Source organism: Mixophyes fleayi, chromosome 2 (genome assembly GCF_038048845.1).
Source record: "Mixophyes fleayi isolate aMixFle1 chromosome 2, aMixFle1.hap1, whole genome shotgun sequence".
NCBI lineage: Eukaryota > Metazoa > Chordata > Amphibia > Anura > Limnodynastidae > Mixophyes > Mixophyes fleayi.
The window spans coordinates 337,064,784-337,092,155 of NC_134403.1; the positions used below are offsets into that span (position 1 = coordinate 337,064,784).

The window sequence follows — 27,372 nt, forward strand, 5'->3', positions numbered from 1 at the left end:
GAGACTTCCAAAATTGTAATATCTTTATTATACCCAGTTGGTAGAGAAGATCATAATACACTATGCAGCAAGTCGTATGCAGAATTTCTTCTGACGCCTGTGTGCAACTTGGTTAATTTATATACGCCCAACCCTAGCCCCCGAGTCAGTACATTATTGAGTAAGAGTAACAAAGTAGAAACAAATTATGACTTATACTGTAGATGGCAGTAGAGCTATATCTAGAAAAGTGTAAATCAATAATAATAAAAATGTATTGTGTTCAGTTAAAGATTTCTTACCATTGTTGTACCTTATGCCTACAGCTGTGAAAGTGAGTTAAGGTTTAGTGCACAAGAAGCTCATTATAATAAAGTGCTTAGTCTGAGTACCAGTTATAAGTAGGCACAGGTATAACATCACTGTCAAGTAACATTATTTCATGATTGTTCAATACACAACTTGTTCCTATCAAAGTAAACTGAATATATTTTCTTTTCTATCAAATCATACGTTATATATAGTATGATTCCAGCAAGCCATATTTATTTGCTACACATAGCAAATAGTTTAACCAAGTTCCTGTCCCATGAGAAGTGATACAATATATAAACGCTGAATGCAGCATTACAAGCTTACTAGTGCTAGTATTACAGGAACTCTGCCTGCTTCTTGTAGGCCGATATTGCATGTGAAAACACTATACAGATATATCCATTACTCTTTATGTGCTGTATTTATTATTGAATGTCCTACAAGTGTGAGAATGTTTTCATTTTTTTTTGTGAATATCATCCGCATTTATCGCACATTTTTTAAGCAAGCCTAAAACCAGATTTGTGTAGCCAGTGCCTAGGGCGGCAATCTGCTCACTTTGTACATGTTTGTTTTTATTGTTTTTTTATTTGTGTATGAATAATTTATTATTTACACATTGTAGTCACTTAAGCATTGGCGACTATATCATACAGATGGAACACAATGGGGTTTGGAACTTTGCAGAGTTGCTGGTAGGAGGCAGTACAGAAAATGTGGCCTAAGGGACTCAAATGTAATTTCAGGCCTGTATTAGGCTATAAATGTATACATGTCCCTCATACTTCTGGTAGTGTGCTATTACAATGTAAACCTGAGTCTGCAGAGAGAATAGAGGTGGAACAGTCAGGGAGATGTCATACGGAACAGGAGGTTTTAGGATGAGACACAGAATGCCCCTGACAGCAGGAATCTGTCATTGTGCTAAGACAAGAAACATATTAAATAATATTATGGGATTTAGTTGAAAACATGGAAATAAAGTTTATTGTAACTTTAGTTTTTTTTCAATTAAGAAAGGAAAAAAGTCTTTATAGATAAAAAAACAAACCAAAAAACATAAATTGTTCAATGTTTTTAGAGACCTTCTGAGTACTTATATTAATATACCTAATCATGTCATAAGCAGACGCTGGACTTCTGCCACAAGCCTCTCCAGCATTTTAGTAGTTAGCAGCAGTTCTAAGCAGTGTCCCCATAAGGCATTTCTATGAATCACTTATTCCATAGAACATGTAGACTGGTATATGCAGCAAGACCTCCTAACCTATTCCAGGCATCTCTGCTCTTCATTAGAGCCCACTGATTTATTTTATTATATTCAATCACTCTCTTACCACGGAAGTGGAATGATTTATATACATTCTTGTGGCGAAAGTGTGGTGAGACCACTTGGAATCTCTGCTAACTCTTATTATAACAAGCCTGGTCTGTGTGTGTGCTGAGAAGCAGCAATGGAACTTGGTGAGCGATGGAAGGTGTCAGGTGCTGATAATGGGCTCAATCAGTTGTTACTACAGTTACAAAGAGGGAATAATGTGACTGTAATACTGCCCTGCTCATCCCTTATACAAACTGCCATAAACATTGTGGATCAGGTGTGTGTGTGTGTGTGTGTGTGTGTGTGTATATATATATATATATACATACAGTTACTCCTCACTTAACGACCGAGTTCCGTTCCTACGACTAGGTCGTTAAGCGAATTGGTCGCTAAGTGAGTACAGTACTGTTATATGCACCTACATGTATTGTAATCATTTTTATTGATTCTGAATGAAGAAATAGACTAAAGAAAACTGTATTTTGTTAGTTTGCTTTACATTACATAACACTGCATAACAGAAAATAAACATGTGTACAGTAAAGCTCTACAAACAGCAGCAATTATAACAATGAGGACCCAGGGAGAACCTGGTCGTAACTCCGAGTGGTCATTAAATGGGTAGGTTGTTAAGTGAGGAGTACTTGTATGTATGTATTGTGCCCATTGGGCACAATGGGCAGGTGCCCGGGCGCCCTGCAGCCCAGGGGGGCCCGTCAGAGGCAGCGCAAGAGAAAAAAAAAAACCTGAAGAAAAAAAAGATGAAATCACTTACCTTGCGGTCAGCTGGTGATCCGGCTCCCTCCATGTTCTCCTCCGTGCGGCGCTCGCAGTGCATGTCGGGAGTGACGTCATCACGCCCGCCTGACATCCATTGTGGAGCGCGACGGAGGAGGAGACCATGGAGGGAGCCGGATCGCCAGCTGACCACAAGGTAAGTGATTTCATCTTTTTTTTTTCAGGTTTTTTTTTTTCTCTTGTGCTGCCTCTGACGGGCCTCCCTGGGCTGCAGGGCCCATATATATAATCATTTCCTGCTTGGAGCTGGTCACTGTGTGGTGATCCAGCATCATATCTTGGCACAATGATCTGATCTGTAGCCAGTTTTTTTCATACTTGTGCTGGGATAAATTGCACAGATCTGGCCACTAATAGGCTAGTGCAAGGGATCCCATTCATTCTGATCAAAAGATGACAACAAATACCCTCCTAGGCAGTCCTAGGCATACCAGGTTTTAAGATCTGACCAATTACATCAGACCAAATTTGATTGAGTGAATGTAGCTGTAATGATGTTGAGACAATTTGATTTAAACCAGCCAAAGTGGTCAATGAAATCATCACGTGCGGCCAGCTGTATCCTCTATTTCTCATACTTTATGTGCTATTTATACAAACCCTGCTTTCACCTATTATTATAATATACTGCATCCTCAGGTAAAAATATCAACACGTGTGACTCTTCAGTACGCTTGTGCAGCCCTCACCAATGCTACACAGTCATTATTTGTTTATTAACACTTGGCTCTGTCTTGTTCTGCTGATAGATGGTCTTAGCTTGGAATCCTTGAAATATCTTGTTTGGGATTGGAATTGGAGGGACCAGAAGCTACGGAGGATGGTGGATATTCCAGAGGTAATGAGTAATGTTCTTATTGTGCCCATTATTTGTGTTATAAGGCTCTGCAGGGGGCAGATACAGTATTTATAAGGCGAGGAAAGAGAAATGTTCTGTACTTCGTAGATATCTATCCAGCCTACAAAATGTAGAACCCCCATTGCAGAGAATGATCATCTATTTGTCCCATACAATGTTGCTTTTACTGGGGCAAATATAGTGGAAAAATGAATTTGCTGGTTCCTCCAGTTTGCATTGTCTATTTAACAGCAGCCCCTACTAGCCTCTTCTGGAATTCCAATTTCTATAGATATCTGGCAGCTATATAGTATGGAACAGACAGAAGGGATATTATAATGGTGACGACTCACAATGATTATACCGGCATTACAGTACCAGCAGAGATATTATTATGGTACTGACACACAATGATTATATCAGCATTACAGTACCAGCAGAGATATTATTATGGTACTGACACACAATGATTATACCGGCATTACAGTACCAGTAGAGATATTATTATGGTACTGACACACAATGATTATACTGCATTACAGTACCAGCAGAGATATTATTATGGTACTGACACACAATGATTATACCGGCATTACAGTACCAGCAGATATTATTATGGTACTGACACACAATGATTATACTGCATTACAGTACCAGCAGATATATTATTATGGTATTATTATTACCATTTATTTATATAGCACCACTAATTCCGTGGCGCTGTACAGAGAACTCACTCACATCAGTCCCTGCCCCATTGGGGCTTACAGTCTAAATTCCCTAACACACACACACACACACACACACACACACACACACATGGACAGACTAGGGTCAATTTTGTTAGCAGCCAATTAGCCTACCAGTATGTTTTTGGAGTATGGGAGGAAACCGGAGCACCCGGAGGAAACCCACGCAAACACGGGGAGAACATACAAACTCCTCACAGATAAGGCCGTGGTCGGCAAATGAACTCATGACCCCAGTGCTGTATCGCAGAAGTGCTAACCACTAAGCCACTGTACTGACACACAATGATTATACCAGCATTACAGTTCCAGCAGAGATATTATTATGGTACCTACACACAATGAGTCTTTAAAAGTCTGTATTAATAAATCTAAATGTTCTATATGAAATGTTGTCTTCACAGCGATATAGTCTGTTACGTCTCTGCATTTTGACTTGTGAAGTTCCATGTTGTATATACGTGTAACATGTGTTCTATATGTCATGTAGGTGAAGAAAGATATGGTCGAGCTCCTGGAGACAGGTCTGATCACTGCATGTAGAGAAGGATCTCTGAAGTTTGGTCTATTTTAACCCTTACATTATGTGCAATCTAATTATATTTTATTCAGCTTGTTTGTGTTTATAGTGAATTTTTGTGCAACCGCTGATACTCCATAATCTTTAACAATAAAGCAATACCTGGTTTTCAGCTTGTCTGTGATGGTTATATTTATACATAATGTGCTGCACACAGTGTTTGTGTGTTGGTATGAGAGTTTAGGTACATGTAAGTGTGACCTAATAATACACATAAATGGATAAAATGCAATTTTCTAATTTTTTATTGAAAAATCATATTTATTACCTTCAACAAAAGTACCTGAAATTATTACAGCAAAAACGTCTGGCTTCCTAAAGTGTAGTGTAGAATATGTAACGTGACAGTGTGAAATGACTGAACTTATTAAGCAGTGTTGCATATGAAGCCAATATACAATGCACAATGTCGTTTCAGGTCATTCAGCAAAACATGGAAATACTTTTTGAGATTGATGAAATAACTTGTTGTAAAGAGCATCTGACAGACCTGGGATTATCTGTGGTTTATTTAACACATTCTGCAAAACATGCATTGAAATGTTGGTTTACTTGTTACATAAGTGCGCTTCAGCTTACAAAATGCTGTGCGAAAACAGGGCCGGAATAAAAATGGACATGATGGAACTGCATTTTAGGCCACCTTTTATTACTTAGAGACTCTGATGAATGGTCCCGGGTGCACCTGCGAGAACTTCTTGGTCCGGGTGGGGTATGCTATTCATACGCTTTTAATTTGGAATTTAAAGTGGCAATGGCAGGACCAGGCCCCTAACCCTTAGATTAAGTTGTCCAGTTGCCGGGTCCTGACATTGCCGCTTTAAATTCTGAAATCTCAATGTCGATCTGTTTAGTGACGTCAAAGTTAAGTGCCGCCTTTCAGTATGTTCGGAATTTATACCAGTCTGCATTCCAGTGTGTTCAGAAATGTCCCCTGTGTATGTTAATGTAAGTCTGCATTTAAACCATGTCTATGTAATTGGAATCCGAAATGTTTTGCCTATATTGTTGTCAGTATTGTACTCGTCAGAATAGCGAGTACCACCGCTCTGTCCTATGGCCAGTCGGATACCAGTTATGTCTTCACTATGAATCACTAGTACTGAGCGGAAGGGCCTGCTCCGCTGAGTGCAGAGAACATGCAGCTCTTTATGCATGATGATGTCACACACCTTCCCATCGCTGTGTGTAATAAGCGAGAAAAAGTAGCTGACATTGGAGTGTAGAAATCTACCTGGGCTGCAGTTATACCAAGAAAATCCCTTCTCTGTTTATCTTTTGTCACGAAATCCAGATAATGGGAATGGTCTTGATCTCTGCGCAAGTGACAGCTTACCCCCAAAGAGGTGCGGAGTCTAACGGAGGAGAGGTATTCACCAGGGATTCCCACAAGGGAATATGGTCTTAGATGCCCTCAACCGCAGGTCACGGTCCTATAGGGGCCGCAGAGCAGATAATGCGCAGAACCACCAAGTAGCTGTTAGGCAAAATAGAAGTTGTAGTGAAGAGATGAACTGCAGAGAGCTGGAGCACTGAGGTCCACACAGGTGTATAACTCTGGAACAGGACGGATGATGAGCGATGCTCTGCAGTGAATCCTCAGGTCTTGACTGTGAGAGAAGCTGAACCAATAAGACAGTGAAGCGATGAGCTCCAGAGAGCAATAGCATTGGGATCCGCACAGGTGTTATGATGCTGCACAGGGCTGCCATCAGGGGGGTACAGGGGGTACTCTTGTACTTGTACCGGGCCCGGTGGCAGGGCCCCTTGGTGAGCCCGGGCCCACATTTCTTTTTTAAACTTTTCCTTTTTCTTCGCGCGGGCGGGGCGGGCGGGTGCTGGTGTTCGGTAGTCCGTTGGTGGGGGGAGCAGGCTAGAGGGAAACCCCCCCCACAGATACTCATTTGTGATGGCAGCGCCGGCATCCCTCCTTCTTCCTCTCTGCACTATTTACACTGAATGTCAGGCGTGACATCATCAAGTCACGCCTGACACTCAGTGAGGAACTGTGCAGAGAGGAACAAGACAGAAGCAAGAAGACAGAAGAGAAGAAAAGAGAAGAGAGGAAAAAAGCTAATTCAAAGGTAAGTAAATAAAGGGATATTTAAAATGCACAACTGACAAATTCTGTACAGGCCTGTGGATCCCATGACAAACATTAGGGTTTAGACCAGCGGTTCCCAGGGGTGCCGCGGCGCTGTCACAGGGGTGCCACGGGAAAGTCAGGAAAAAACAAAACATAAACTCACCAATCCGCGCGGCGCCGGGACCCAGCAAACTCCTCTCTCATGCAGCTTGTCACTATAGCGACAAGCTGCGTGAGAGAGAGGGAGAATGCTGGGTCCCGGCGCCGCGCGGATTGGTGAGTTTATCTTTTCTTTTGTTTTCTTCTGGCTTTCCCGCGGCAGAGGGGACCGAGTGAGAGGGAGCATGGCAGAGGAGAGGGGACAGCGTGACAGAGGAAAGGGGACAGTGTGACAGAGGCCAGAGGAGGGGGCAGCGTGACAGAAGGCAGAGGAGGGGGACAGTGTGACAGAGGGAGTGGAGGGGGACAGAGGCCAGAGGAGGGGGCAGAGTGAGAGGGAGCGTGACAGAAGGCAGAGGAGGGGACAGCATGACAGAGGGCAGAGGAGGGGAGCAGCGTGAGAGGGGGCAGAGTGACTGGATGCAGAGGGGGCAGTGTGTTTGGATGTAGAGGGGGCATTTTTGCATACAACTAAATAAGTATTTCTGTCCTGACCTAACTACTTGTTAAATTTTTTTGACCCAACTACTTCTAAAACAGGACTGCTCAGTAATTATTTTGGAGGGGTGCCTTGAAAAAATTATGGAGACTCTAAGGGTGCCACGAACTGCAAAAGTTTGGGAACCACTGGTTTTAGACATTTTGGGTTCTAAATTAGAGGTAGAAACTTTGGACGAATCTTCACATGTAGTCAGTGAAGTAAAAAAGTCACCTCCAGTATACACTTGCTACAGGCTTCCATCCTTCAACCTTTTTTGGTAGTCACCTAGTATTCAGAAGGACAACATCTAACATCGGCTTTATATGGGTCTGTATAGGTATGTTATAATATATATAATATATGTTGAATACTGTTATTTTAATGTTGGGGTTGGAGAAAGACCTAATTATAAATCGTGGGTGATGTTGATTTAACGCCGGGGCTGGCTGTAATTTTCTAAATGTACGCATTTTTTTTTTCCAACTAAGGGCGTCCAACATTCCAGGATCCAGACAAGCCGCAACTAAAGAAACCTGCAGCCACAGGTGGGAAAAGTGAGAAGAACAGGTAGGAGAGAGCAGGAGAGTATGTGAAATGTTGTGATTTTAGTAGGGACAATGCCAATATTTGGTGAATGTATGTATGTATGTGTATATATATATATATATATATATATATATATATATATATATATATATATAAAAACTTAACTGATTAAGTTCAATGATTTTTATTTCATTGCCCTGGGCCCCCGGACACCTGCCCATCCTGCGCAGTTGGAAAGATGGCCCTGGTTCATTGGCGGGGGGTCCTCGGGGGGCCCTGCCTGCTTCATTTGTACTGGGCCCCACGATTTCTGATGGCGGTCCTGACGCTGGAACTGGACTAATGATGAGCGATGCTCTGCGGCTACAATGCTGGGAAGCAATGAGCTGCACAGGTAATACTGGGAAGCGATAAGCTGCACAGGTAATTGCTGAGAAGGAGTGAGCAGCAGAGGTATTGCTGAGAACCTAGTGGTGACCTGCATCGGTAATTGCTGAGAAGCAGTGATCAGCACAGGTAATTGCTGAGAAGCAGTGAGCAGCACAGGTAATTGCTGAGAAGCAGTGAGCAGCACAGGAAATGCTGAGTAGCGATGAGCTGCACAGTAATGCTGTAGTGATGAGCTGCACCACCCACGATGTCAGGAAAAACAGGAGTCAGAGGGAATGCTTCCTATCAGGTAGAGAGACCTGATGATCTGACACCCATTAAATAGACGGGGGCCCTTATAAAGAGAACTGGCTGCAGATGATCCAATCACTGCGGAGCAGAGGTTTTGAAGGTTCCCGTGGTATCGCATGCGCAGACCACTGGGCAAGATGGCGTCCGATGATAGAGGAAGACCAGGCTGAAAAGCAGATAGCGGTAACTAAGGGAAACCAAAGCACACAATGAACAACATGGAGCTAACCTGGTGAGATGCGTGATATCTTTCAGGGTTAAAACAATGTTCGTTTTCATCTTATTAGTGAAGTGGGTAAGTGACAGCCTAGGCAATCTAGATAAATGTGTATATAATATATCATTTTCTTTATATACAATATATTGGTAGATGTATAAATGTGTATGTATGTATCTACAGATGACAACATTGAAAATGACAATAAGGAAAGTTGCTCAATCAATTTATAGGCTAACAGCAGGTGCTTGAGAGGGTGGGGTTATCCTGAAAAGAGCAAATACAGAGAAAAATCCCCCCCGCAAACAGCTGTTAACCAGTAACAAAGCTGCTATTTTTACTTGTACATAAAAATGCAGAATTCTAAGATACACACATGTGCAAATGTATGATAAGCCACCCACCACATCACGGCGCTTCTGCTAATAGGGTGATCCTAACTCTAATCAATGAGAGTCCCTCATGAACGTGAAGCTGCTATTTAGCGGAAATTCCCGGGCTTGATAGAACACATAGAATAATGATATATAACAGAAAATGACAACAGTTAGCATTCCCAGGCAGATATTATAGAGTCCATAATATGGTAGTGGTTGTCTGTCTCCTGTTCTGTCAGACAGCAATATTGTAACCTGTAATGGTCCTTAGCCCTCATCTGCCATCAAATGTGCCTTCTTAAGAGTCCGCAATCCTTGTGGGCAGATGTAAGAAGCCATCAAACTTTTATTTCTATTATTTCAGCAATAAAGTAGAACCCCTTCATAATTTTCAGCTCCAGGCCCATGTGCCCTTTAACCTGGCCCTGTGCTTAAATACAATACAATTGCATTATAGTCAGTAAGTACGTCATGATGAGGATTGTAGTGCACCAAATTCTGTTTAGACAGCATCAAACATGATAAGCTTACATGCAAAGCCTCAGAAGCAAAGGGGCCATGACAAATATTTTAAAATCTTAGTAACTATAAATCCAGCATTAGCCAAATTCCAGGTTTGCCAAGTCAGAGGGGTCAAACCAGTCTATAGCTGTCATTATGCAAGTGCTATTTTCCCTTTAGAATTACAGTATTTAACATGTTTCCAGATGATGAGTCCACTTTATGTAAATAATCATTAGAACCAGTGATTAGGCTGGTAGACAGAAGAGGTGATATATATGAACTGCAGCAATGCCATGTGGCTTAGTGCCTTGTGGTGCTAAGCCACGTGGGATGTAAATGCTCAGTCTGATGGAAGGAGATGGAAAGGGAAGGTGCTGAGGAAAAGTGTAGGAAAGCGACACTTTCTGCTCCTATATGCAAAATGGAGATTTTGTGTTTGCAGGAAGAAAGACATTTAAATGAGCTTTATGCTTTCAGCTTTGTGGATTTAGGTGGGCGCGCCTGGTTTAGCGGGTGGCCACAGATCCTTTTTATTCTCATTAGACCTCATTCTAACATGTCCTTGGAAGTGCCGGCTGTTGGTCTATACTTTAAGCCCCCTTTGATCTGACACAACATTTTATCTGCACAAATATTAATACATAGTTGCCTACTCTCCCGGAATGTCCGGGGGACTCTTGAATTTCTGGGAGTCCTCCCGCTCTCCTGGGAGAGCAGGCAAACCTCCCGGTTGCTGGCCCTTCATCAAGCTAAGCATTGATGGGCTGGGCTTATGACGCGATTCGCGTGTCATCATGCCACGCTCCTTGCTGTAATAGGCTATACAGTGTGATGTCAGTGTAGGGGGCAGGGTCAATGACGCAAATTGCTTAGCCCCGCCCCCACACGTCCAAACCGTATGTATTAATGTAATAATGACATTAAAGTTTATATAAATGTGCATGTAGTAAAGACAGACCCCCATTTTCATGACTTCAGACTCCAGTGAGTAGCTCTCATCTCGGCTGTCGATTGTGCAAAACATCTGCCCGAATGCACACTCTGCAAACCGATTGTGGGTATGTATCTGTGCCTGTACTTGGTCACCAAGGTGGTACATTATCGCTCCCACAAAAGATGTACTGCACAACCCCAAATTTGGAGATTTATAAGTGACACTTTGCTGTTTATTTTCTTGAAATGTGAAGTGTTTCATGAAACAGCTATGTCAGTAATTTGTCACCTGCACTATGTCACTATAACAACACAGAAATCAATGGTCTATTCACAATATTTATCATCTCTGTTCCGACATTCTTCAACGTTAGTTCTCTATCTCATCCATCCTGGACATGGTCACGTCTGTAATGTACACCCTCTAATAAACAGAACTGTCCACCATGACAAGTATATATAAAGAAATCATAGCATTTTTTTTACTGGGGCATTATTATATTGTACCACACTTCCTGGAATGTAGAAGTGAAGCTGCAGTGTTACTATACAGTTGCACAAGCATTGTTGAATTATTTCATTTCTCTTTTAGGTTTGTTAATTACATTATACTACATATTATAATAGATAATTAAATGATACTATATACTATAATAGATAATTAAATGATACTATATACTATAATAAATAACGCAATACCAGAAACATTATAACACAGGTTTAGTTTAGTACAAGAAGCTTAGCCACCTGATCACCAGAGCAAGGGCCCCACGTAACCCTTACTTGCCCACTCTCCCAGAATGTCCAGGAGATTCCTGAAGTTCGGGTAGGTCTCACGGACTCCCGGGAGAGCAGGCCATTAAACTGCAACCTGCCCATTCCCCCACCCATCCCTTTCTGTCCTCACACCCCAGCTCCCCTCCGGGATCCCCTAGGGAGGGAACATCAAATAGTTGGTAAGTATGACGTAACTTTGATCATAGTAGAGGAAAAAATATGCAACTTAATATGGCTTCCTGACACATATATTCAGACAGTGATCTGACCTGAAAAATAATAATGATGAAAAAAATAATTCAGACTAATGCACCATATTGCTGTACAATTAGTAGTCGGCCTTATTGGACACTGACACCCTTGTTGCCTTTTGACAATAATAATGCTGGCCACAAATGGAAGGCTCAGGCTGATTGTCCCAGTTACTAAAAGATCTGGGGGGAAATTTACTAAACTGCGTGTTTGAAAAAGTGGAGATGTTGCCTATAGCAACCAATAAGATTCTAGATATCATTTATTTAGTACATTCTACAAAATGATAACTAGAGTCTGATTGGTTACTATAGGCAACATCTCCACTTTTTCAAACCTGCAGTTTAGTAAATATTGGCCATCTTGGCAACACATGTGGAGGGACAGATTTTACAAGGCAGACAACCAAATAGCACCAAGCATCATATTTTCTGTTTACTTGATGACCCCATACATGATATATTGGCCATTTTGCTGCCTAAACCAACAACTGACAAGTTGCCTCTTTCATCCCTTATACAAAGTACAACCAACACATCTATGATGGTCATTTTGAAGGATCACTATGCCTTGTGGTCTATAAAATGGCTATATCAGCTGGTTAAACATTGCTAATTTAGATTTTTGCATCAAGAAAATTATAATTTCTTAAATAAATTATTTTATTTTACTGCCCCAGATCTTGCTGCCTGACCTTTTGATGAAGGTGCACGAGAGCACAGAAACACCTCAAGGCTCCAAAAACATAATACTACGTTAATTGGCTGCTATCAAATTGACCCTAGTCTGTCTCTGTCTGAGTGTGTGTGTTAGGAAATTTAGACTGTAAGCTCCAATGGGGCAGAGCCAGAAACCCCTCCCCTCCGCTAACGAAGTGCCCCACATAGCGGCACTGTACTATACAGCAGCCGCGGCGCTGTCAAAGAAGCGTCCGGTGCATGCGCAGCAGCTCTCTCACGGTTTTTGTTTTTAGGGTGGGGAGGGAACCCCCCTTAACAATCCTGCGTGTGCCCCTGGGACTGATGTGAGTGAGTTCTCTGTACAGCGCTGCGGAATTAGTGGCGCTATATAAATAAATGGTGATGATGTTGAAGACTTAACTAACTACACATATATAGCAGCTAATTGGGATTTTCCACTGTATAAATAGGAGACGAGTCTTCTTAATCACTTACCGACATCTGGCGGAAGAAGTTTTTGGAAATTGGTGAATAAACGGTGAGACTTTTGTCTTGGCACTGCAAGTGCTTGGATATTCAATTTCTGCTTATTAAACCCCCAACAGCCACTAACCTTCTTCTAGAAAATCCAGCAACATATCAAGGAATCCCTACAATCAACTTAACTGCTAACAACTTGGTAATGGAATTTATTATAGGCCTGCATGTTTGTGTCTATAATTAACAATATATCTGTGCTTTTTTCAGTTACAAGCTATTTTTTATGCCTAAAATACTATATACATTTTATATATGCACATTTTAAAATAAACTGTTATTGTGATTTTAGCTGCCCATCGTGCTCAATGGAAAAGATGGCCCTGGTCTCAGGACCAGTATTTTAAGTGTGAGATCAAGTATAATAACTAGAGATGGGCGGGCTCGGTTCCCCGAGATCCGAATCCATCCGAATTTCGCCTATCCGAGTACCGGGTACTCTCCCGCCCATTCGGAATCGAAATCGAGGCAAAACGTCATCGTGACGCATTCGTATTTCTGAGCTCGGTTCTTGCGAGATTTGAAAAGCATAAATACCAGCCTCCCCAGCAATCCATCGCCATTTGACAGAGGGAGAGAGCAGGGTTAGGTCACAGGCTGTATTAGCGCAGGGACAGAGCAATAATTGTACACCTTATTCTTTCTATTATTCTTTCATTTCAAATCTATTCAATTCTATTATTAATTCACATTCTATTAGCAATTGTTAGAGCAGGGATAGAGGAGGCTTATTTTTAAAAAATTTTGCACTACAAGTGCTTTGGGGTCTCCCATATTCCCCAGTGTGAAACGCAAATTTTTCTGGCTGCCCAAAGTCATAATTAGCAGCAGTATTTATACAAATCGCACGGCAAAACAATATTAACCAATATACTTTTGTTCATCCAATTATACGACTTCGACAAATGCTATATCCACCTTGTCTATGTGTAGTGTGTGTAGAAGGCGGGAACGTTTCTGAGGAACATTTAGACCTCTAACATTGGTAGAAATAACTTTCAACTTATCCATTGAAGAAAGAATCTGCAGCGTTGGTCACGTCCGTACCATCTGGAGAATGCGGGAGCGAGCCATGGGGTGGTATTCAAAGTTTCGGGTTTGTAGTCACTAAAGAAGCTCCAAGAGGGGGGAGAGACGGGGTGAGATAGCGAGGGAAGGGAAAAGAAAGGAAAGAACAGAATACAGACAAAAAATGAGAGAGCATTAACAAGCAGTACTTATAAAGTAACATAGTGAATTACCGTAACCAGGGGGGGACAATATTAACCCCTGGACAAATCGAACAGGACGGATAAACCGAGGGAATACTGGGGGCACCGGGGCTACCCCAACCAGGAATGAAATGTAGAACTAAGCATTTTTTAATAAAAACTGTAATCAATATATCAGAGTAAACCAAGGGGATTTTAAGAGGAATGGCTTGGCAGTGGTCACCACTGTACCAAACCAATCATTTAGTAATTGTAATAATATGTGTAGCAGGGAGAGTAAATTTATACACATGTCTATTACTAGATATATCTATTAATAATGTGTCAAGATGGGGATAGAAATAAACAGTATGTTATGTAGCAACCTTAACAGGGAACATGAAGAAACATTTGCATCAAACACTAAGAGCATATATTAGAGAAAGATATTCAAAACAAGTAGAGCCTCAAAGTCAGGTCCCACTCTGGGTTCCAGCCGGAATCATTGGACAGGCTCTCCTGTTGTTTCTTGAGACCTTATGCCAACCATCCCTATTAGATGCGGGAGCTGGGAATTGCGTTGTGGCAGGATTGTCCCAATCTGGTATCTGTATTTTAGGTAGATTGAGGTTTTCACAGAAAGTTCCAACATCTGCGTGGTTGTGGAGTATCACCACTTTCCCTTCATGGTGGACCTGAATACTCAGCGGGAATCCCCATCAGAACCGAATGGAGCGCTTTTTAAGCTCGTTTGTAAGGGGTTTCAGAACCCGTCTTTGTTGCAAAGTATACCAAGACAAATCCTGGAATATTTGGATTTCATGGCCGTTGAAATCTATGCTTGTCACTCCGCGTGCTTTCCTGAGAATCGCTTCTTTAACCGAGAAGTAGTGCAGCCTGCAGATAATGTCACATGGATTATCAGATTGCGCGCTCTTTGGGCGTAGGGCTCTATGCGCCCTGTCGAAAATGATCTGATTGTTTGGATCAGCTTCAAGAAGCTCATTAAATATTTTAGTGAGAGCCTCCGAGATCCCAAGAGGGGGGACATCTTTCGGAACACCTCTTATTCTCAGGTTATTGCGACGGCCTCTATTATCAAGGTCATCCAGTCTTTTGCGAAATTCGCCAAATTGCTGTGTGACCATACTCTGGAGATTATCAATTCGTGAATCCACCGTCTCTGAATGATCTTCCATGGATACAATTTTTTCTGACATCTGAGAGAGTTCTGATTTAATTGAAGCAATTTGTGACTGTATGGTCTCTTGGATCCGAGTCTCGAGCGCTTGAAAGTCCGTTTTAGTTGGGAGTGTTTTTAGATGGGACAGGATTTCTCTTAAGTCTCCCCTCTCTGACATGGTAATAGAAGATATAGAAGTTGAGGATTGTGGTGAAATCGATGGATCTTGTGCAGGTGGCTGTGATGCTGCAGGTGAAGATGTTGTAGAAGCATTAGTAGCAAAAAGTTGTTGGAAAGCACCTCGTGGAGTGGAATCTCTAGTTTTCTTCGGTGCTTTTTGTGCGGGAGTTTTCTTGTCTTTCCCCATTTAGTCACCAGTTACACATACATTGTCATCCTTGGGTACGTATGTTGTCTCACATGAGTAAGCGTGATCGAGAGACCCCCGAACCCCCTCCCCGGGTGGGCATCCTAGACAGCCATATTCAGGATTACATCAGCATGGGTATGCGGGTGGTCTTCAGCTAATGACCGCCGCCTCTCCTCCACTCTTATTACCACTTCCCACTGCAGAATCCAGGACTTCTCCCGTGCTGCCCCCTTCACTAGAACGACCTCCCTCGCTCCATCCGTCTCTCTCCTAATCTGTGCTCCTTCAAACGAGCACTCAAAACTGACCTGTTCCTCAAAGCGTACCAACCTTCTACCTAACCCCGCATCTCCTCCTAACGTTCTATCCTCTCTCCTCTCGGTCCTTCTCCCCACACTTCAACTTCCTTCAATTGTGTCTGGTTCGTTTTACCCACCCTTAGGATGTAAGCTCGAATGAGCAGGGCCTTCTTCTCTCTTGTCTCCACACCTGTTCTTCTACTCCGCCTCTACTGCATTAGCCTGCCTGGAGTTTCTGAAGCATTGGTATTTTTGTTTATTGTTCTGTACTGTCTCACCCTGTATAGCCTACTGTTTGCTTTGTGTACAGCGCTGCGGAAATCTTGTGGCGCCTAACAAATAAATGATGATAATAATAATAATAATAATAATAATAGCAGTCTCTTGCCAGTTCTCTAGATGATGGGATGTCAGGATACCAGTTTAGAGGAAGATTGTTTTCCAGCTGTCAAGTGTGAAGCTGTGTAGGAATTTTATATGATACAATGACACTGCCTGCACTTTTTTGGGGTACACCACTGGGTGGCAGCAGAGAGTTAGGCTTGTATGCATCAGGTCAGTAACCCTGGGAAGCCTCTTTTCAGATGCATTCAGCAACTAGCCCAGACAAGCTATAGCTTAATTAAATCAGCAGCTTGAGAAGGACACACACTGACCTTGCCCCTATCTTACACATACCACTCTCCTCGTGCAGCAGGGGAAGTCTGCAGACCAGATGTCACCAGGTCAAAAGCGCACCGCCGGCGGGCCGCGGGGACATGTATAACCGGCGGTAGAACCATGCAGAGGACCCCACTAGACCAGGGCACCAGGACAGCGCTGGAGAGCTGGGCGATTCCGACCGGAAGTGCCGGAGGAAGGCGACTTCTGGTTTTACCGCCTTAGACAATCCACCCTGGGGGGGACACAGCCAGCTGCGCAGAGATGATCAGCTGCTTCAGCCCAAGGTATGTCCCGGGTAGTAGTAAGAAACGCAGATCACCGGGCTCAGCATAGGCGACTCCCCGCCAACTCCTAGGCCGCTCCTATGACGGGATCCAGTAGGCCCTAATCCGCTAAATGAACTAGCGGTCTCCTCAGGCACTCCACAAACTGCCTTTGTCCATTTCAATTTATATTGTACAGTCTATAACTGCTGAATTTTTGAGTATTTTCTACAATTGGAGGGGGGCCTAGAGAGACAGAAACCAAACTGCCTTTGTCCATTTCTTTACATATTTAACTATAAGTGTAGGGTGTAATATACATCCAAAGACGATGGCTGCATTGCCAATATGCATAGATGGAGAGGAAGACAATCTGGTTTGTGTGTAGAACTAATGAAGGCCTACCAGGAATTAAACTGTTTTTTTGATAATTTATTCGCTTTACAATTACAGTTCTTATCCAAGAAACAGGTGGAGCACTGAATTTGGTTATTTTATGCCCAAAAACATTGATTTTTAAACAAAATAGCAAAACAAAACCAAAACCAAAACACACAATGGCGGTTTGGCATAACCAAAACCAAAACATGACGGTAATCCAGATCCAAAACCAAAACACGGGGGTCAGTGAGCATCTCTAATAATAACCAACACAAAGTAAACAAACCATAAAATGAAGCAGATGTTTAATCTATAATATAAAAGCCTAGTGGCATGTGTTAGTCTGTGTGTGTGTGAAAAAAAAAAAAAACCAAGCTGCATCGCCACCTGCTGGGCGGAGTTATACACTGACCTACTAAATTCTTAGTGTGTGGGGGGAAAAAAACTCAGAAAAGGCTGAAATTTGGTATACGAAGATGTTTTTAATTTGTTAATTTAATTTGTTAATTGTTAAAAGTGTTTATAAAGATTTTAAAAAATATATATATATTTCTTGAAGGAGAAGTGACAGTTGGGAGTGGTTGGTGGTTGCCGGGGGTGACAGTTGGGAGTGGTTGGTGGTTGCCGGGGGTGACAGAGAGAGAGGAGTGTGATACTCAGGACCGCTGAGAGAGATCCCTGTGTCTGGATAGACATCTGGATAGATGTGGCGATAAAGATGAAGGATGAGGTGATGGAGAAAAATGATGAGGTGGTGACATGTGGACAAAACCACGTTAAAAAAGGGCGCTTGCGTCGGGAAGTAACGCTCTTCCCCTGAGGAGGCCTGGGCTAGGCCCAAATGCATGACAAGAAACTTTTTAACACCTTGGGCTAGATTTACTAAACTGCGGGTTTGAAAAAGTGGGGATGTTGCCTATAGCAACCAATCAGATTCTAGCTATCATTTTGTAGAAGGTACTAAATAAATGAAAGCTAGAATGTGATTGGTTGCTATAGGCAACATCCCCACTTTTTCAAACCCGCAGCTTAGTAAATCTAGCTCCTTAAGTAGCTTGATTTGACTAGAATGCATGAGTATCATGCACGGGTTAACTTGTACTGTATAAGTCTGCTATTCGAAGGGCACTATAAGTAAGAGTTCTATTCAGAGTAAGAGCATCTGCTGTGCATGAAGGAATTTACTCTTTTCCATGTGTATATTATGCCTATTATAGTGAAGAAGCTTTATGGTTAATGGTCCTTTAATGAATTACTGCATGCTTTGTAGATGATGTATATCAGCAACTCAGTTTATTGTGCCATCAATAGCTTCCAATAGAAGGATCCAAATAGCAAGTGTAAAATTAAAGCACTACTTGAATGAATGAATGAATAAATGAGCAATAAGATAATGCTGAATGGCTGTTTATTTGGATAGCTGTGAAGGCCACCCCAAGCCTCTTTTCAAGCAGCATGAATACAAAGGATTATAAAGCAATCTAAATATAAACAGGAAGCTCTTCATTTATGTCAACCACAACCGCAATCTGGTTCATCCTAATTAATACATATTACCTACAGCACATAACACATACTCCAGGGCTCCACAAACAAGATCATATAATTATATACTGCCAATTTTATATTCACCCACCACCACTGGCTCACTAAACACCTTTGAGATAGCTCCTTTGACACATCATTCTGGACTCTTGAAGGAAATGCTGAACCATATGACCCTACACAACAAGCTCAACCAACTTTCTTGGTATGTTTTCTATCAATATCAATATATGCACATTTTCCCTGGCTCCTAAGAAGATCCTAGACTGGACTTCCATGACCAACATCTTTCAATAACCTTCCTTCCGCTAGTGACAATACTCATTCTAACCAGCACATAGCATGAGTATGAAAGTAAACTGCAAACACAGGATGGATGTCAAAGAAGTGATTGGATGGCTGCCACGGATATGTGTAGGAAAGGTCATTAGAAGAACATGTTTCAGATATGGAATTCTCCTTTACTTTGCTAAATGAAAACATTATCCATAAGCACCAATAAAACAACTGCCATCCAATGATAAATAAAAGCCAATGTAGAGAACAAAACCAGGTTTAATTTAGCAGAACTGCATTTGTTTTATTGACTCTACATACACCCACATGATAGCATTGCAATAAAGTTAAGGAAGAACACTAGATAATTTTGAATGACGATTGTTTTTTTTGTTTTTTTCCCTTATGAACTACAACTCATCAAGAACAAAGAAAATATTATTTTATTTTCTATTTAATAAAATGATAAATAAATGTTTTGGTGAGCTGTTTAATCAATTAAATCGTAATTAAAAATCATATTTTTGTATCTATTCTTTAATCTTTAAGTATATTGGGCAAAAGGTCTTAGTATGTCATTTTCCTTCTGCCTTCATTGTAAAAGTATCAAATTCCATTCACTTACATTTCCCATAACGCCACCTCTAAAATTTCCACTTTGACCACTATATATATATTTATATATCTAATAGAACAAGATAAACTGTGCAACACACTCAATCCCAGAAATTAGCCAGGAAGCCAGCACACATCAAGAAGAATATATATTTATTCAATCCATGCTAAAAGCAGCAAAATGTTCAGTTTACTTATCATCAAGAGTGGTGCGTGTACTGACCCAACTGCTATTTCGGTCCACGTTTGGCAATGAAGACAAATACTCTGAATATTTTGCTGCTTTAAGATGGACTGAATAAATATATATTCTTTATAATGATAGCTGGTATGTTGGCTTCCTGGTTTATTTCTGGGAAGGAATATATATATATATATATATATATATATATATATATATATATATATATATATATATATATATATATTGTCATGATCTGCCTACAGCGTATGCATTACATGCTGCCTTGCATGGCAGCTCCTGCCTTTTTGTCATTCTATTATTTGTATTTCTATTTTGTGTTCCAGCAGTACCTCTTTTCACCAGAGGTGCTGCTATCGTGCATTATTCTTGTGCTTAAGGAGTTAACCTGTATGTTCACTAATTATCTCATGTACCTGGGTGTGTCTCATTCCCCTTATATATACCTGATCCTCCCAGCAGTCATTGCTGGTTATTGTTGTCCTAATCCTGATGTCATTTCCTGTTGTCCTTACCTGATTGTTTCTGGACATTTCATGCTACTTGCTGCATCAGCTGGAACCTGGTATTTATCACTGCTCCTTATTACCTGTTATCACCTCTCTGCAAATAAACACAGTGTTTTTCACCGAATTCATGACTCCTAGCTGTACTTCTGTTTGAGAACCGTGACAGTATAACCAGCCCAAAAAACAGCTTTGGAGTCAGGTGAAAGTTTTGTTTTATTCTGGGACCTTTTTGCTGCAATCAAGTTTTTCATTTGTCTTTTGCAACATGTCTGTTTTACCTATCATGGAATCACCCCTGCTACAAACCTTACAAATGGACATTATATTGTTGCGCTCCCAGCTGGCCGGATTTTCCGCTTTGCTTTTGGACCCACTCAGGAGACTATCAGAGACGGTTTCACTGAAATCTAATGCTGTTGATTTGACCCAGCCAACTCTGTCTGCTGCTGAATCCGTGCCGCCAACACCTTGCAATAATACCATGTCAAATTTGCATTTAAATAACAACTGCAGTTTAACTAATGCCCGGTTCACAAGTGGGCCACGCCCCCATCTGACCGAAGTGGAGCGACAGCGCAGAGTAACCAACAAACTGTGTCTCTACTGTGCCAGCAATGCACATTTCTTGCAGGACTGTCCTGTCCGTTGACCACGTCAGCTTACTGAACCATCTCCTGTTGTTTCCTCTCGGCACTCCAAATCTGTTTATGCTCCAGCATTCCTGTTCTCTGCGAAGAGACCCAATCTGCCAGCTCCAGCCGCCTGTCCTGAGGCACCCATTCCCTCTGTCTCCTGTGCCGAGGTGCCAGCCTCTGTCTCCTGTGCCGAGGTGCCAGCCTCTGTCTCCTGTGCCGAGGTGCCAGCCTCTGTCTCCTGTGCCGAGGTGCCAGCCTCTGTCTCCTGTGCCGAGGTGCCAGCCTCTGTCTCCTGTGCCGAGGTGCCAGCCTCTGTCTCCTGTGCCGAGGTGCCAGCCTCTGTCTCCTGTGCCGAGGTGCCAGCCTCTGTCTCCTGTGCCGAGGTGCCAGCCTCTGTCTCCTGTGCCGAGGTGCCAGCCTCTGTCTCCTGTGCCGAGGTGCCAGCCTCTGTCTCCTGTGCCGAGGTGCCAGCCTCTGTCTCCTGTGCCGAGGTGCCAGCCTCTGTCTCCTGTGCCGAGGTGCCAGCCTCTGTCTCCTGTGCCGAGGTGCCAGCCTCTGTCTCCTGTGCCGAGGTGCCAGCCTCTGTCTCCTGTGCCGAGGTGCCAGCCTCTGTCTCCTGTGCCGAGGTGCCAGCCTCTGTCTCCTGTGCCGAGGTGCCAGCCTCTGCCTCCTGTGCCGAGGTGCCAGCCTCTGCCTCCTGTGCCGAGGTGCCAGCCTCTGCCTCCTGTGCCGAGGTGCCAGCCTCTGCCTCCTGTGCCGAGGTGCCAGCCTCTGCCTCCTGTGCCGAGGTCACATCATCTGCCTCCTGTGCCGAGGTCACATCATCTGCCTCCTGTGCCGAGGTCACATCATCTGCCTCCTGTGCCGAGGTCACATCATCTGCCTCCAGCGCCGAGGTCACATCATCTGCCTCCAGCGCCGAGGTCACATCATCTGCCTCCAGCTCTGAGGTCACATCATCTGCCTCCAGCTCTGAGGTCACATCATCTGCCTCCAGCTCTGAGGTCACATCATCTGCCTCCAGCTTGGAGCCTGCTGCCACTGTGTCCGGTTCCGAGTCTCCTGCCACTGTGTCCGGTTCCGAGTCTCCTGCCACTGTGTCCAGTTTTGAGTCTTCAGCCGCTGTCTCTGTTCCTGAGCTCCAGTCTGCTCCAGAGGGGGCGCTGCCCTTCCAGTCTGCTCCAGAGGGGGCGCTGCCCTTCCAGTCTGCTCCAGAGGGGGCGCTGCCCTTCCAGTCTGCTCCAGAGGGGGCGCTGCCCTTCCAGTCTGCTCCAGAGGGGGCGCTGCCCTTCCCGACTGTTCCAGAGGGGGCGCTGCTCTTACAGTCTGCTCCAGAGGGGGTTCTGTCCCTCCAGCCCGAGTTGCCAGTCCATGCGGTCCAGCCCGAGTTGCCACTTGGTGCTGTCTGCCCTCAGGCTTCTCAAAGTGCTGTCTGCCCTCAGGCTTCTCAAAGTGCTGTCTGCCCTCAGGCTTCTCAAAGTGCTGTCTGCCCTCAGGCTTCTCAAAGTACTGTCTGCCCTCAGGCTTCTCAAAGTGCTGTCTGCCCTCAGGCTTCTCAAAGTGCTGGCAAGCCTGCCGCCCAGTCCGGGCCAGCTCCCAAGCCTGCCGCCCAGTCCGGGCCTGCTCCCAAGCCTGCCGCCCAGTCCGGGCCTGCTCCCAAGTCTGCCGCCCAGTCCGGGCCTGCTCCCAAGTCTGCCGCCCAGTCCGGGCCTGCTCCCAAGTCTGCCGCCCAGTCCGGGCCTGCTCCCAAGTCTGCCGCCCAGTCCGGGCCTGCTCCCAAGTCTGCCGCCCAGTCCGGGCCTGCTCCCAAGTCTGCCGCCCAGTCCGGGCCTGCTCCCAAGTCTGCCGCCCAGTCCGGGCCTGCTGTCAAGCCTGCCGCCCAGTCCGGGTCTCCTGTCAAGCCTGCTGCCAAGTCCGAACCATCCGTTGCCAAGGGTGCCAAGTGTGAGCTGTCATCTACCTTTGAGGGGCACCTTTCTCAATTTAGTGCTCTACTGAGGTTTTGTGCTTCTTATTTCCCCTCAGTACCTAGCCTTGCCAGTGACCCAAAGAGGCAAGTTTTGTTTTTGTTAACACATTTTAGAGGAGAGGCTATGGAATGGGCAAACCCTTTTGTTGAGTCTGATCACCCCATTCTTTCTGACTTACAACTATTTGTCGAGGCAGTGATCAACAAGTTTTCACCAACACCTCCCGCTATGCCTTGTTACGGGGCCTCTGTATTGTCAGCAGGTCCACCCATCTCACCTGGCCTAGAGATTTCTTTGTGCTCCACCCAATTGGTTCAAACTGCTGTTCCAGGGAATTCTCGCAAAAAGAAAAAGCGAAAGAAGAGAGCAAGGTCTACAGAGCTTGAACTGGCAGCTGGCATAGTCTCCTTTGCTCATCCACCCATGGACGAGGACTTTTCTGCTGGCCCCCAAATTCTGGACTATGATTCCGATGATTTCAGACATTTTTGGTAATTGGGAGTCTGGAATCCGCCCTTAAGGGAGGGGGTACTGTCATGATCTGCCTACAGCGTATGCATTACATGCTGCTTTGCATGGCAGCTCCTGCCTTTTTGTCATTCTATTATTTGTATTTCTATTTTGTGTTCCAGCAGTACCTCTTTTCACCAGAGGTGCTGCTATCGTGCATTATTCTTGTGCTTAAGGAGTTAACCTGTATGTTCACTAATTATCTCATGCACCTGGGTGTGTCTCATTCCCCTTATATATACCTGATCCTCCCAGCAGTCATTGCTGGTTATTGTTGTCCTAATCCTGATGTCATTTCCTGTTGTCCTTACCTGATTGTTTCTGGACATTTCATGCTACTTGCTGCATCAGCTGGAACCTGGTATTTATCACTGCTCCTTATTACCTGTTATCACCTCTCTGCAAATAAACACAGTGTTTTTCACCGAATTCATGACTCCTAGCTGTACTTCTGTTTGAGAACCGTGACATATATATATATATATATATATATATAATTCTATCTATGTATTTATCTATCTCTATCCATCTCTTTCTATATTTATATATTTGTATCTAATCTATCTATAGTGCTAGCACTGGGGGTGAAATATCACCCTCCCCCTGCTGCTACTTATCTTGGCAGGCTGAAGGTGAGGCGACAATCTCTGCTCCTCAGAGTATAACTGTTGTACAATAGTCAGCCTATTGGATAATCAGGCCCTGTTGCTGACATTTACATATTTTTTACTGACTAGTAGCAAATTCAGTTATTTTACTGTCAATACATTTATGATGGTTGGAAACCCTGGCTGTACCTAAGGCTAGGTACACACTGGCCCGATGATTGCACGAAAAACCTCCAATCAGCCAACATCCGACCGTTTGCTCTGATATCGTGCGAGTGTGTATAGTGACATGATGATCTAAAGTCGTCCCAAAGTGCCGATCCTCGTTTTAATTGGTTGGTCGTACTGTTTAATATTTTCCGACCAATCACCGACTGATCATGTAGTGTGTATGCCCTCATGCTCACGATCTCCATAGAGGTTACAGAGTCGGGCTCTTTTCAGCCGATGCAATAAATGTCCCGGTGAATAAATGTAGAGAGCGCTGTAGAAGGAATAATTCATTTGATCGTTCTGACAGAATGTTTAGTTTCAGAGTCACAGAAGCTAAAGAAATTCGTTGGGACATGTGGATAGCTATAACAAGATGGTTTTAATCAGGGTGACAATGTGACAATAAAGAATGAATGAATATTGTACTGTCATTATCTGAAGAGTAGAGGATGAAGGACCAGATGAAGAGCACAGATCTTAAGGTAAAATGTGTCAGTGTGTACGCATGAATCGTCAGACTGATCAGACTTGCAGTCGTAGGTGCAATCCTTTGAGATAACACGTCGGTTGGAAAATTATTCAGTGTGTACCTAGCCTAATAACCCTCCCACTCCGTGTAGGTCAGTTTGAACCGTTGTTCCTGCTATCTCCAAATAATTGTGACTATGTTTACAAACCAAATATAAAGCATGATTCTTTGTTCTCCTGGAACATATATTCCAGCCACCTGTTTTATTGTTACTGTGAACTCAGATGTTAATGTTTAGCAAATTGTATATAACACAATAAAGAGGCCACGCCCATTTAAGTATAAAAAGAGACAACACCCCTGACTGATTAATTGAGCACACCCATATGACACGTTGACAATGACACACCCATTCAATGTCATAAAGGACACAGTAGTCTCAGGGTATAAAACAGGGGGCTGAAAGCCCGCAGGTCATCTGCTCCTGGCTGAGGGAAAAGAGGCCCACAAAAATCTTCTCCTGGCTGAGGGCAAATATGTCCTCAGCCAGGAGCAGAAGCCCTATGTCCAAATATGGGGCTTCTCTATTGTTTTCTTCAATAGGCCATAGTAATGGCCTATTGAAGAAAACAATAGAGAAGCCCCATGTCCAAATATGGGCGACGTGACAGGAAGACCATGACTACTACTGAAGGCACAAGGAGAGGTAAATATATTTGTTCCATCTACTGTATATATTACTGTCTAGGCCAGTGTTGTACAAGATTTCCTCAACAAATTTTGTCTACAATGTTATTTTATGTTGTTGCAGGTTACTGACGCAAAGGTCTGAATTATTAAACATCACAGACATAATCTCGAAGGTGACCTCCTTCAGCTAAAGAACTACAAGGAAGCAGAGACAAAAAAGAAAAAGAGAATATATATATATATCGCAAAAAAAGAAAAGCAAGATAAAAAAAAAAAAACTGAACACCAAAAGAAAAAAAAAACAGCAAAACGGAACAGAAAAATCAAAACAGAAATCGCATGATGGAAAAGAAAAAACAGGACAAGGATAGCCGAGTACCCACATGATTAATACTAAAGACACAAGGAGAGTTAATACTAAAGACACAAGTTTAGGTAAATATATTTGTTCCATCTACTGTATATATTACTGTCTAGGCCAGTGTTGTACAAGATTTCCTCAACAAATTTTGTGTACAATGTTATTTTATATTGTTACAGGTTACTGGCGCAAAGAAACAGAATAACTGTAAGGCGCTGCAAACACCCTTCCAACAACGCAAAGGTCTGAATTATTAAACATCACAGACATATCTCGAAGTTGACATCCACCAGCTAAAGAACATCAAAGAAGCAGAGACAAAAAAAAATAAAAATAAAAAAAATCGCAAAACAACAAAATCAAAAGAAAAATCGCAAAACGGAACAGCAAAATCAAAAGAAATATCGCAAAACGGAACAGCAAAAGAAAAATAAAAATCGCAAAACGGAACAGCAAAAGAAAAAGAAAAATCGCAAAACGAAACAGCAAAAGGAAAATAAAAATCGCAAAATGGAACAGCAAAAGGAAAATAAAAATCGCAAAATGGAACAGCAAAAGGAAAATAAAAATCGCAAAACGGAACAGAAAAAGGACAACAAGGATAGCCGAGTACCCACATGATTAATATTAAAGACACAAGGAGAGTTAATACTAAGACACCATGAGAGGTAAATATATTTGTTCCATCTACTGTATATATTACTGTCTAGGCCAGTGTTGTACAAGATTTCCTCAACAAATTTTGTGTACAATGTTATTTTATATTGTTACAGGTTACTGGCGCAAAGAAACAGAATAACTGTAAGGCGCTGCAAACACCCTTCCAACAACGCAAAGGTCTGAATTATTAAACATCACAGACATATCTCGAAGTTGACATCCACCAGCTAAAGAACATCAAAAAAGCAGAGACAAAAAAATAAAAAAAATAAAAAAAAATCGCAAAACAACAAAATCAAAATAAAAATCGCAAAACGGAACAGCAAAAGGAAAATAAATATCGCAAAACGGAACAGCAAAGGGAAAAGAAAAATCGCAAAAGGGAACAGCAAAAGGAAAAGAAAAATCACAAAATGGAACAGTAAAAGGAAAATCGCAAAGCGGAACAGAAAAATAGAAAAAGTACTTTAACCTTTAACCTTGCTAAGTTAGTATAAGTAATACTTTAACCTTTAACCTTGCTAAGTTAGTGTAAGTAATATTATGCAATAAAAAGCAAGCAGCATTTGGTGTCCTGTGATCTTTTAAGCATTAAGGGGGTTGATGTACATGTTAAATGCATGTTGTAAAACTGGTGTAAAATAAACACACATTTAAAAGTCAAAAGGTATTATTATTTTTTAAAAAAACTTTATTTTTGCAATGTGTTACAAACAGCATATGAATATACAGGTTATTAAACAAACACCATCTATTAGAAAAAATAAAAGGTACAGATATTGACCCGATTTTACAATAAGGAAAGAAAGAAGAAACTACAGAGAAAGAAGTTAGACAAAAGAACGTCAAAAGGGGGGCGGTGTGACAATACGTCTAAAGGTGAAAGGAAAGAAGCAGTGGGGTAGTATATTGAAAAGAGGGGAGAGATGAGGAGGGTGAGGTAGAGG

General features: G+C 42.7%; 1 protein-coding gene and 1 long non-coding RNA gene across 3 annotated transcripts in view; both read left to right on the forward strand.

The window, feature by feature from the left end:
* The window catches only part of CMSS1 (cms1 ribosomal small subunit homolog), a 236,656-nt gene extending 231,961 nt beyond the window's left edge, over window positions 1-4,695 (forward strand). For both annotated transcript variants that reach the window (XM_075197014.1, XM_075197013.1), the window contains exons 9-10: window positions 3,166-3,254; window positions 4,494-4,695. In XM_075197014.1, the coding sequence (XP_075053115.1) occupies window positions 3,166-3,254; window positions 4,494-4,577 (173 nt within the window). In that variant the 3' untranslated portion in view covers window positions 4,578-4,695. The remainder of the gene's footprint in view (window positions 1-3,165; window positions 3,255-4,493) is intronic.
* A 20,521-nt stretch (window positions 4,696-25,216) lies between these two features.
* Window positions 25,217-27,086, forward strand: LOC142140480 (uncharacterized). Its single transcript, XR_012688505.1, has 3 exons — window positions 25,217-25,420; window positions 25,526-25,839; window positions 25,945-27,086. It is a non-coding gene; the product is annotated as an uncharacterized LOC142140480 (long non-coding RNA).
* Window positions 27,087-27,372: the final 286 nt, after the last annotated feature.